The sequence below is a fragment of the Mugil cephalus genome, chromosome 1 (assembly GCF_022458985.1).
Source record: "Mugil cephalus isolate CIBA_MC_2020 chromosome 1, CIBA_Mcephalus_1.1, whole genome shotgun sequence".
Lineage (NCBI taxonomy): Eukaryota > Metazoa > Chordata > Actinopteri > Mugiliformes > Mugilidae > Mugil > Mugil cephalus.
In genome coordinates this window covers 32,604,484-32,616,908 of record NC_061770.1, presented here as the reverse complement: position 1 = coordinate 32,616,908, position 12,425 = coordinate 32,604,484, and the positions used below count along the sequence as shown (strand labels likewise).

General features: G+C 41.9%; 1 protein-coding gene across 3 annotated transcripts; it reads right to left on the bottom strand.

Annotated features, from left to right (window-relative positions):
- Nucleotides 1-691: 691 nt before the first annotated feature.
- LOC125024146 (arfaptin-1-like) lies at nucleotides 692-12,217 on the bottom strand. Of its 3 annotated transcripts, none has more exons than XM_047611837.1 (8): nucleotides 12,019-12,217; nucleotides 10,905-11,011; nucleotides 7,312-7,399; nucleotides 6,554-6,666; nucleotides 6,241-6,462; nucleotides 5,445-5,602; nucleotides 3,592-3,766; nucleotides 692-3,114 (listed from the first exon to the last, which is right to left on the bottom strand). In XM_047611837.1, exons 2-8 carry the CDS (start codon nucleotides 10,977-10,979, stop codon nucleotides 2,950-2,952), a joined length of 996 nt encoding a protein of 331 aa, XP_047467793.1. In that variant the 5' UTR covers nucleotides 10,980-11,011; nucleotides 12,019-12,217; the 3' UTR covers nucleotides 692-2,949. The 3 variants fall into 3 exon arrangements, with proteins under 3 accessions (XP_047467793.1, XP_047467803.1, XP_047467811.1); XM_047611847.1 differs by having other exon boundaries at nucleotides 10,905-11,008; XM_047611855.1 differs by lacking the exons at nucleotides 10,905-11,011; nucleotides 12,019-12,217 and adding an exon at nucleotides 8,150-10,892.
- Nucleotides 12,218-12,425: the final 208 nt, after the last annotated feature.

The following is a 12,425-nucleotide window of genomic DNA, read 5'->3' as shown; positions in this document are numbered from 1 at the left end:
TGATGAAAGTTATGTGAAGAGCATTTGTTGATTTACAGTAACTGCGGTTTCTGCAGAAACGTGTTCCTAATATTTTGGCAACCCCAGTGGGCTTAATCAGTGGGCTAGGTCAAATAACAGAAACACCTGTACCCACGCCTCACTTTATTTATTTTATTTATTTATTTATCATACCTTATCTGCTGTTTTTTTTTTTTTTTTTTTTTCTACATATTGGTCTTGATATTATTTTCCACAATCCATCTCTCTAACATTACTGGCAGCAGGCCTGCTATTGTACATAATATGCTGTTTTTTTGTTTGTTTTTTGCCCACTTTTGCAATTTTTATTCTTTTTCTATCTTATTGTCTTGCTCCTATTTTATTTCCCTCTCTTCGCCCTTCGGGAATAAATACATTTTTTCTGATTCAGATTCTATAATTCAGTTTAACTACATTCTTCAAAATTATCCTCCAGCTGATCCATCGTTTGTGACATAAAACTATTAAGAATCATTCCCACTGGTGTACCTAATGTTGTGGCATGCGTGAACATGTATGGATTCATGTTGTTACGTCAACAATCTAAGAAAGATGTATTTCACACTAGCCATAGATTAAGCAGCTGCACACTCACTTGCCAATTCATTAGGTACGCTAAGATACAGGACTGTTTAGTATTGTATGTCAGGCATTTACGACGCAAACAAAATATTTTGCACTCAGTTTATTTGGCAATTGTGACATTTCCATCCATAACAAGTTGTTTCACATGCACATTGTGGTCCTCGTTGGGCATCGTCTACAAGTGAAAATTGAAAGTATCAATGAAGCTTTGAGCTTTACTGGCAGAGGGGGAAGGATCCCGCTGCTGGAAAACCCCAAACATTCATTCACCCGCAGTCGTTATAAAAAGTTAACTTTCAGTTTTCATTGAGTCAGCTTGAAAATACCACAAAACAAAGGATTCACTTAAGAGTAGAGTCACTGGAGGTGTGCGCACATTCAGAAATGCAACAAGGTTTTTTTTGTTTTGGGACATAATCATACAAACTCCTCTGCCGCTCTTGCATAGTTGATGTTGAGGTATACACAAACAAAAACAAAAAGAATACATGTAGATTACAATACAAGAAATATTTAAGGCAGACTACGCATTGGATAGAGTGCAAAGAGAACTTATTTTAAATGGACATGACAACGGTAACAGTTTATATTATGATACAAGATACTGTTTCTTGTTATTTTGTCCACAACCAAAACTTAAATGGTTTAAAAGTCTCTTAAGGGATGGCTCAGACTATGATCAAAGTTAGCTACAGCCTATTCTTGTCCAACTAAAGTTGCAGAAATTTACAATCCAGGCCAACAAACTGTTGTGAAATGAACCATCAGGAGGCTTTTTATTAAGTGGCCAGTTGTGGAAGTAGTTAATATTACGGTTAAAACAAAAAGAAGAAGAAGAAGAAGAAGAAGCTTACAGACTGATGAAAATATAGTGAAAAAATTTGCAAAAAAACAACTTTTCTTTACCTACGAATAAGACAATATCTTCAGCGTAAAGTTTTTTTTCTTAATATTTATTTTGGCTCATAGCAAATTTTTTGTGTCACCAAATTTTAGCCATGTAAAGGAGATCTTTGGTTAACAAGTTCCAAGTTATAGATGGTCGTCTATCAACAGCCTTTGTGTTCCCAAAAAATAAAAGTTAGCTATAGCCTGTATTTGTCCTCTACCAACTAACTGACAAACTTTTCTGAAATGAACCAAATCTGTGTCCAGGTAGTTCGATTAACTGGTCCGCAGTCATCAAATGTCAAGACACAGCTTGACAACAGAGACAAAAATCAGGCTAATTTTGATTACAAATAAACCAACATCGTCAACATTTTACAACATGTGTTTGGGCTCCATGGGTCGTCCAGACAATGAACTGAACTGCAGCAAAAAGGTAAATGGAAACTGAAGCTAAACCTGCGATTAACCTATGAATGAAATTCTGCCTTGGATGTCAACAACCTAGTTTTGATTAGGAACAATGCAACATCAATAGCGTACGGCGACAGTAGAGTTTCTTGGGATCCAAACCAGACAAGGTTCCCAGCATGACGACTAGTCTGGAAACTAAATCTGTGTCCACGTAGTTCAATTAATTGGTCCCCCAATCATCAACACAAAAAACAACCTAGCTTTGATTACAAACAATCGAACATCATCTCCATATGGCAACATTTCTTTGGCTCTGTGAGCTGCACTGGATGTCTACAGACAACAAGCTGTCAATAGGTGAACGGAAGCTAAATCTGAGGCCAGCACATAATTTTAGAGGCAGCAACTCACCAGCCGTCCAAGAGTTTCCTCAACAAACAAACAGCTGGTTGGAGGTAGTGTTGAGGTTTGTCATTCTACGAATGTGCTAATAGCTACAGCTGACATATTCTCATGTGAAAGTTATAAATGAATAGTGCTGGCCAACATTTTCTTGGTTTCTTGAGATTATTTTTGAGGCACTTTCAGTTGCCCTGAGTTTCTGACGGCAGTGGCTGAGGATTCGTACACTTCAAAGGAAGGCTTAATGCCTCATAGAGGATTAGATGGATTTACTCCCCAACAGAAACCAGGTGGGGGGGGTGTGTATGTTGGTGTGTTTCACTGTTAAAACATGTACCTTTTCTAGGCCTGCGTGATTCCCCCCACCGGATAAACTAAATTTCTAAAGCGCTCATTTTCCAGAGAGTTGCAGAGCCTGGACATTTCATCCCAAATGCACAATTTAAATTGAATTCATATATAAATAAACTTCTACCTAACAATCCCAGACTTTACATCTATCCAAACATGTGTAGTCGAGTGATCCCAAGCTTTTCCCATTGAACATCCATCCGCTGATCCACCAAAAAAAGCTCCACCAAGCTCACACCCGTCCACCCGTATGCAGCACGGTGGAATTCAGCTTTTTTGATTTTACTGTCAACTTTCCTCCAGCCAGGAGGAAGAGAGGCCATCCACGTCTCCGGGGTTGCTGAGAAGATCGCCGGCCTTTTGGATGTTTTGCTCCAGGAAGCGATGGCAGGTTGCGTTGTGAGCGGCAACCGAGCTGTGGAGCAGCCACAACTGATTATGGAGGACTTTGACCTGCAGGAAGACACAACAGGACGGGATCATCTACTTTAAACTTCTCACAATTATCTCAGTTAATTCATTTCAGTTTAGCTTCTACAGAACCAGAACATAGAGCACTGGTCCTGGGATTGATTATATGACTGTATATTTTTGTCACGATATTATGACAGTATCAACAAAAATGTAGATGATGATGACAATCATACCTTTAAGATTATTCTTCACTTATTGTTCTTGCTTCATCTTCTCATTTCAATGCAGTTTCTTTTCTTTATATTTTAGACCAAATGCTAGCTTTGTGAGACCGTACGTTGACATTAAAGGCCCCCTAAAGCTCTGATCCTAGAATCGTTGATTTTTAACTCATCTTTAAGTTCAACTTTTAATGAAAGGCTAAAAACTCTTGGACTAACCATGAACATTTACAGTGGGACCAACCATTGACCCAAACCTGGATCATTCAACCACGTTTCCAGGTTCCTCTCTTACCTTGTTCTCCTCCAGCAGCTTGACTTTGACTGACAAGTCGTCTCGGATCTTCTCGAACTTCTCCCTCTGACTCTGGAAGTTTTTCTGGGCCAGCTCCAGTTTGGGGACGGTGACGGCATCCCGGGGCCCCAGGTTCAGCTCCTCCAGGTCCACTCGGTAGGCGTCGTACTCGATCCTGGAAGTCAGCGCATTGACACGATCATTCTTCGACACACTTCGCCATTCGTTTCGTTTTCTTCTTGTTTACATTTGAACTGTTTAAGTAGTGCTTTTCTTGGGATTAGCAACAGAGCATGAAGAGTCACGTCTTCTCAAGACACTGCAATAACTGGAAATCTCCGGGAAATGAGGTGCACACAGTTCTTTTGGGAAATAAAACAACCCATTCACAAAGACATGGATCAACACAGGAGACCCAGCTCCTCAGGCCAATATCCATATGTCCACCTACACCTAAAGGACATAAGACACTCCCAATTATCTCCCAATCAGTGAACCAAGACGTCTTAAAAGCATATAGTCGTCTAGACAACAACAAGAGCAGATTGTCCCAGAGTTGGACCTGAAGGGCAGGTTAACGTGGACGCCCCAGATCACACGTCTGTGCCTTTGTTGCTGCTTCCAGGCAGAATATCTACAAGACCACTGTCTTTTCAGGGTGCAGTTGTCGGGAGTCGTCTAAAATGTTCATTTCTGGACCCCTTGGCCTCACCACTTTGAGAACTTTAACTCAAGAGTTTGCATTGAAAACATATAAATAAGTTGTTTTTTGTTGCTTGTGATGTCAAATTTCTGCTTCCTTTAAACTATACAGAGCAAGTAGTTGACAACGTCCGTATTTTGGAGGTTTGGAAATTGAGTAAGCGACGATATAATCTGCACAACTTGAGAGTTTCTGACATACATTATCCATAGATGTTCCCATTTCCCTAATGGCCAAAGCAAGTAGAGCTCCCCCTGGTGTTTGGCGGCAGTACAGGTCATAAGCTCCACACCCTCCATGCTAGTGGGCGGGACTTGGGCCAAAATAAAACACTAAAATACACATCAAATAATTTTTTTCCAAAGATAGTCTCTGCCATTTTAGGTAGTTAATATAATGTTGATGAATGTTCAAGTGTCAAATTTTTCAAAGTTTCATTTAGTTCATTGGCCACCGCAACAGTATAGAAACAGGATGTGACATAATGACAACCACCAGATGCCATGGCAACCACTCCGCAAATAGGTGACCGTGACAGCTGTAAAAACATCTTCTAAAAATAAGTTCAGCATATAATCCAAACATTTCCTTGCAGCTGGTGGAGGTTGAACAGAGCGTAGTATTAAATGAAAACGCGAATGTATCTGGAGGAAGAGTGGGCGGGGTATCGACATTGTGGCTCCGCCCTTGCATCATACTGATCAGACTCTGGCTCCAAAGTCGCCAAGATGGCTCTGCCTGTATCCCTGGGAAAACAGCGTCAGTTTGGCCAATAAAAGGGAAAAGGAAGTTCCATATTTATATACAGTTTAGTTTTTATGAATAAACCACGATCTGGATGAAGCAGAGCCTCCACGGACAACTCTACCATGAAGCTGGAAAATGTCCAATGGGTAATTTACCCAGAATTCATAAGTTTACGCAACAGGTAATTTGGAACTGTCAAGGTGTGATCTGATTGGTGCTTTAGATCTGATCATCTGAGATACTGCAGTGATCTGAGAGAGCTGGACTACCTTTGTGTCCATCCTTTCCTTCTTACTTTTATGAGTTTTTCCTACATTTTCAGGAAATCCTCTCAGTTGAGATCTTGTAGGTTCATTATTAGTAGAAAAACAGCAGGAAACAGGAAGTGTGCTTTCCCACCTACCTGGCGGCCTCGTACTGCTTGGCATTAATCATGGTGTCCTCGATGGTCTTGTTGATTAGCGTGTTCATGTCGGAGGTGAAGGCGTTGACGGCCGTCGTCAGAGTCTCGCCATTCTTAGAAAGAAACCTCTGAGCCTCGGCATTCAAGGCAAACTCCACCTGAGGTGGTTAAAGAAGATTTATTAGACGATAATTCTGATTCATTATTAGCTTGGAAGGCTAGAAAGAGCTACTATTAGCTGGGGGACTAGGAAACTAGGAAGCGCTACTTTTCGCTATGAGGCTAGGAAGAGCTAGCATTAGCTGGGAGGCTAGGAAGCTAGGAAGAGCTACTATTCGCTATGAGGCTAGGAAGAGCTAGCATTAGCTGGGAGGCTAGGAAGCTAGGAAGAAGGGCTACTAGCTGGTAGGCTAGGAAGTAGGGTTATTAGCTAGAAGGCTAGGAAGGCTAGGAAGACGTACCATTAGCTGGGAGGCTAGGAAGGGTGGGAAGAGGTACTATAAGTTGGGAGGCTAGGAAGACTAAGAAAAGCTATTATTAGCTGGGAAGCTCAGAAGTAGTTTTATTAGCTATGAGGCTAGGAAGGCTAGGAAGACGTACTATTAGCTGGGAGGCTAGGAAGGCTAGGAAGAGCTACTATTAGCTGGGAGGCCAGGAAGAGTTACTACCAGCTAGGAGGCTAAAAAGAGCTACTATTAGCTGGGAGGCCAGGAAGAGTTACTATCAGCTAGGAGGCTAAAAAGAGCTACTATTAGCTGGGAGGCTAGGGTAAGCGTCATTTTTCTCTAAGACTCACATGGAGTGTCGGCGTTTTGACGCTCAGCTCAGTGAAGGCATCCCCCAGGGTCTTCTGTGTAACTGCGAACTGTGTCAGCTGATTAGCTAGCGTCTGAGCCAGCTTGGTCACATGATCGTAGCGCTGTCGGTCGTCTTTGAGCAGCTCGAGACGAGGCTCCAGGTCCAGGTCCACAGTCCGAGATCCACGGCCGAGTTTCTCAGCCAGAGCCTGCCTGGTGCACTGAGGAGAGAGAGAGAGGAGGTCGTTACCACCGATCAGAACCAGGATTACTGGTTAGAACTGTTTTACCTGTTATAACTCCTCCCCCCACCTTATACGTGGAGATGCTCCACTTCCGAACTCTTTCCAGCTTCTCGCTGGCCGGGTTCTTGTTGCCTTGAATCACCACAGATCCACCTGGTGTCTGAGGTGTCACTGGGAGGTCTGGAGGAAATCAATGTAGAAAAACAGAAACAGCTTCAATAAATCCAAGAGATGCACTTAATTGTGTTGTTATGGGAAATAAATATATTTCTCATATATAACAACAAAGAAAGGTTGGTACATGTTTTATGGCCAAGGCTTTTGGTTCAAGTTATTACTTTAATAAATAAACAGTAGAAGTGAAGCTAAAAAGTAGCTCTTCTTAGCCTCTCAGCTAACAATAACTAATCCTAGATCCCAAGCTGATAGTAGCTTTTACTAGCTTCCTAGCCTCCCAGCTAATATTAGCTCTTCCTAGCTTTCTAGCCTTCCAGCTAATAGTGGCACTTCCAGCTGATAGTAATTCTTACTAGCTTCCTAGCCTAGCCTCCCGGCTTATAGTAGGTTTTAACGGTACCTCTTAACAGTACCTCTTCCCAGCTTCAGTGGTTATATCAAAGGACGTTATGTGAGGACATAACAAAATTCTGGGCAGCTTTAGCTTAAATTGTGCAAATGTAAAAGCATTAGCAATCATTTTATGAAGTATTTACAGCGCATGGCTCCAGAGAAATGCCTGGAGAAGCAAGATCAAACCTTTCTATTATCTGCTGTTGTTTTTTCCTGCAATAATGGCTTTTAATGTTACATCCTACTTCATTTCACCTCTGCCCTGCTCGGTCATTTCCATGGTGACCTTTGGTGTTGCGTCAGCGGTGTCGTCCTCGTTGGTGTTACAGTTACGGTTTGATTCCTGTAAGGAAGAAACAAGACAAAATATTAATGTTGTTAAATAAAGCAAACATGGTTTTAGGTTCCCAGCTTTGAGTTCTAGAGTTTTAATTCTATAATTTAACTTAAACAGCTAGGAAGATTTACTCGTAGCTAAGAGGCTAGGAAGAGCTTCTATTAGCTAGGAGGCAAGAAAAAGATACCATTATCTGGAAGGCTAGGGAACTTGGAAGAGGTACTATTAGCTGGTTGGTTTGGGAACTAGGAAGAGCTACGTCTAGCTCGGAACCTAAGAAGAGCTACTATTAGCTAGGTGGCTAGGGAACTACAAAGAGTAAGAGCTACTATTTGTTGGTCAGTTAGGGAACTAGAAAGAGCTACTTTTATCTCAGAAGCTAAGAAGATTTGCTGGGTGGCTAGGGAACTAGAAAGAGCTACTTTTAGCTCGGAAGTGCTACTATTACTATTAGCTACTATTTTTCTTAAGAATTTTTTTATTTTTTTTGGAAGGATAGTTTATTAAATGTAAACATTCTCCTAATTTCTCTGTTCTTCTATGCACTAAAACAAATGGGAAGAAATCTGTCAAGTTTGGGAACCTCTGCCTCACAGTAAACAGGTCAAAGTCATCAGGAGCCCTAGTGTGGGAGGATTGTCTTGGAAACTGCTGCTCACAGGGGCCCAATCATAACCCAGATCAAAAGGTTGCCAGGTTGCCATGGAGACGACGTGGTCAAAGGTTACTGGGGCCTTTGAGACAGGAAATAGCCACCTGATGAAGATGAGAGGTAACGACGCACATGCGGGCGCTTCTATCTTTGCGAGGACATTGTGCGTCCACAGCACCTCCTCCCGAAGCCCGATTCTGACCTGGACCCTGAGACCGGCCCCTGAAATGTCCAACATGTCCTCAGTCTGAGGTTTTGCTGGCTTGGAGAGCTTGCTGGGCTGGAGGAAATTAAGTCAAAGGTGTAGAGTCGCATTGATGAGACAGCAAGGCATGTGGTGACGTAAAAACCAGCCGTACAAACCTCCATGAGTGTTCTTTGCAAAGGTTAGAGGAGACGGTGAGGGACGGGACATATCTGAGCTCTTAAAGGGACAGTACACTCAAAACTCCTGTACAGACAAGGCATCTTGTGCATTTGTTGTTTGTAGCATGAAGCATTTAGCTAATTTAAAACCACAAGAAATTACCAACAAACGGGTACGGGCTTAACATCACCACAACAATATTCTGATCTAGCTGTGCCTTAATATCCACAACAACAAAGGATGTAACATCTCAGGCATTTGTGATTTGACTGTTAGCATGCAGCTTATCAAATGTGGCTATTAGCATGTAGCAAAGTCACAAGAGCATGTGTAAAGCGTACTATCTACAAACTAGCATCCTGTGCATTTGAGGTTTCAGTGGTTTCTTCGAAGATTAGGTGGGATGACGTAGCATGTAGCATTCAGCATGTAGCTAGTAGCATGTAGCAAAGTCACAAGAGCATGTGTAAAGCAAACTATCTACAAACTAGCATCCTGTGCATTTCCGGTTTGACTGATTTCTTCTAAGATTAGATGAGATGACGTAGCATGTAGCATTCAGCATGTAGCTAGTTGCACGTAGTTAAGTCATGAGAGCATGTAGCATCCTGTGCGTTTGAGGTTTGACTGGTTTCTTCGAAGATTTGGTGGGAGGATGAAACATGTAGCATTTAGCTATTAGCATGCAGCGTATTGGAATAGCTATTAGCATGTAGCAAAGTTACGACAGCATGTGTAGAGCAAACTATCTTTAAATTAGCATTCTGTGCATTTGTGGTTTGACTGATTTCTTCTAAGATTAGATGAGTTCATGCAGCATCTAGCATTTAGCATGCAGCTTAACGGAAGTAGGTAGTAGCATGTAGCAAACACGTGAGAGCATGTCTAAGACTATCTACAAACAAGCATCCCGTGCATTTCCGGTGTGACTGATTTCTTCTTAGATGAGATGACGTAGCATGTAGCATTCAGCATGTAGCTAGTTGCATGTAGCAAAGTCACAAGAGCACGTTTTAAAGCAAACTAGCTAAAATCTAGCATGCTGTGCATTGAAGCTTTGACTGGTATCTTCTACATTTAGACGAGATGACGAAAGGATGGGCGCATTTAGCTATTAGCATGCAGCATATCGAAATAGCTATGTAGCAAAGTCACAAGAGCATGTGTAAAGCAAACTATCTACAAACTAGCGTCCGGTGCATTTGAGGTTTGACTGGACTCTTCTGAGTTTATGTGAGACGACGTAGCGCGTAGCATTAGCATTAGGTTAAATTGACCCCAGAGATAAATAATGGTAGGGTTAAATAAATCTTCTGTAGTAAAGATACCTCGATATTTACCAGCAGTTGACGTTACGTTTAGTTGAGTTATAAGACAAAAGGCTCAAACTAGATTTTTTATTGTTTATTTTTTGTGAGAAACTTTTTATTTTTCTGTATGCCTGAAACATGTGGAGAAACTGACCATGCAGAAATCTTGAAATCTGATGCAGCTTCTCTTGTTGCTGCTCAGGTGAGTCACGCGTCCATATCTCATCGGCCCGACCGCTCCCGTTAGCGGCCCGCGCACACACCTTATTAACCACAACAATGGCCGCCTTATCTTCGCTGTCACATCCGTCCACTCGCTGTCTCCATCCATCACTCCAGACGCCTCTCGTTGTCATGACAGCCGCTGATAACATTGTCGTGGCCGTTGGCGAGTTGTTTTGCCGCCGCTGGTTTTCTTACGATACGACTTCATGCAGGAGCGAGCGATGTGTGCACGGAACAAATAAATCTGCGCGCCACTCACGTGCTCGGTTACTCAACAACTACGTAATGCTAACAGCTACCCCGGTGGAGCTAGAAACATACATGCTTTTAGTTATATAGATGACAGTAGCAAATTGGGCTACGGATCCAATTTCCATCTTTGTCCACTTTTTTTTAATATATATTTCTATGTATATGTTTTATGGCTAAACTCTTCAAAGAACAATACCTAATGCACCACCTAGTGGTTCCACGGTGTAATGGTTAGCACTCTGGACTCTGAATCCAGTGATCCGATACGAAATCTCGGTGGAGCCTGAGTTTATTGAGCTCTCACATGTTTAAGCAATGTTTAGAGGAGTTAAGGAGAGTGAAGAGTCCTCTACAGTTACTCTGGCAACGAGCAAGATGGCGCCGCCCGTATCCCCGGGATACGGGCATCAGTTTGACCAACGGGAGGTCCAGTTTTTGTAAGGCTCTTCTATAGTACTGCAGGACGTAGACGTCCTAACCTACTATTAGCTTTAACTTTTAGCTCGGAAGCTAAAAAGAGCTACTATTAGCTGGGTGGCTAGGGAAGTAGGAAGCTAATTCCAATTTCATCCAACTTCATCCAAAGGTTTTAGTCACAATTGTTGTTTTAGAAACAAAAATGAACCCGACTTTGCAAAAAAGATACAGCGCCCACTAGTGTTTGGGTGGATGGATAGATAGATAGATAGATAGATAGATCTCCACCTCTGGAGGAGTCTCTTCTTCTGTGGTGCCTGACGCCATGCTGATGCCTCCTCTCTGCTCCACCACCTCCATCATCCTCCTCTTTCTTCTTCAAGTTCTTCCCACTCCTCAAGACAAAACAGAAAAACTCATGAGATGAGAGACTTTATTTTTCCTCGTGGATAAGAAAAAAATAATAGAATAAAGTAGATATGAATAAACAGAATAAAAACTTTAAAAACAAAGCGCTGTAGGCAGAATAAGAACACAAGACAAAAAACAAACTATTAAAAACAACAACAGCCCCAGGCTGGGTTGGACAAAGAATAAAAATAGGTTTTAAGAAAAATAAATAATTAAATAAATACAACATTTCATTTCAAAGGAGCAGATGATAATAACGGACTTTATGTAACAAGGACTAAGAGGTCAGAGGTCAGTGTACAGACTGGAACAGCTGCCTTCCAGCGCCACCCAGGGGTCAGACATGGTCACTACGGCCCCATGGATCAGTTCAAGCTCCTTCAGCCTGATCCCCGTTACCACGGAGACCGGAGGAGGAGGAGGAGGAGGAGGAGGAGAAGGGAGGAAAGAGGTAGATAAGTACAAAGAAGAAGAGAGGAGGACAAGAGGAGATCTAGGTGAAGGAGGAAGAAGAAACAAAGGAGTGGAAGGTGGAGGAGATGGGAGGAGGGGAGGAGGAGGAGAAGACGAAAGGGAAGACGGAAAGGAGGAGGAAGAGGAGGTGGAAAAGGAAGAAGGAGAAGAAGTAGGAGGAGAGGATAAAGAAAGAGGGAAGGGTGGAAGTGAAGTAGGAGGAAGAGAAAAAGAGGAATAAGGCAGAAAGGAAAGAGGAGGGAAGGAGGAAAAGAAAGAGGAAGAGGAGGAGGAAGTGAAGAAGAAGTAGGAGAGGACAAATAACTCCTAAATAATTAATTAATTAATTAATTAATTAATAATAAAAGTAACAGTCAACAAGTTACTTCAGTAAGTCTTAATCATTTAAAAAAAGAAAAGAATAAAGAGGAAACAAACCGAGTTTCCACGTTAATGAAACCGGTTTTCGTTAATAGAAGCGTAATAAGTGTTGACATTAAAGAGACTAAAGGAAGCGAACAGACTGTTTCCTTTTTACCTTCACAGCTTTCAAACTAACTCCGTCCTCCTCCTCCTCTTCCTTCTTCTCCTCCTTCTTTCCTTCCTCTGTCTCTTCCGTCAATGTCTCACATTTAAAAGTTCCAACGCGAAAACTAAACGAGTTCGTTTTATTTTGTATTTTACGTGTATAAAAGTTGTGAAGCCAGAGTAGAAAGTCAAACACACCCGGAAGTGTTTTCTGGGCGTTTTTGTTTTTCCGCATGGGGGACGCTCGTTTGTCTTCGTCTGTGCTCACCGGAGGGGCGGTGACTATTTCCATTAAAAAAAAGAAAAGTCAACACTAAAATTGACTTACAGTAGTTTTGTTTTCTACTCTATAAATAAAGGGAATTATTTTTTATTCTTTTCACTTCGTGGATTGCATGACAAAAAAAAAAATTAAAT

What these genes read in the sequence shown, in the direction of transcription:
- LOC125024146 (XM_047611837.1), bottom strand. Translation starts at nt 10,979, where the DNA reads ATGATGGAGGTGGTGGAGCAGAGAGGAGGCATCAGCATGGCGTCAGGC. An exon ending in TCAAAACGCCGACACTCCAT is followed by an intron (nt 5,603 to 6,240) that starts GTGAGTCTTAGA and finishes TAACCACCTCAG; the next exon opens with GTGGAGTTTGCCTTGAATGC. An exon ending in AGCTGCTGGAGGAGAACAAG is followed by an intron (nt 3,115 to 3,591) that starts GTAAGAGAGGAA and finishes GTCTTCCTGCAG; the next exon opens with GTCAAAGTCCTCCATAATCA.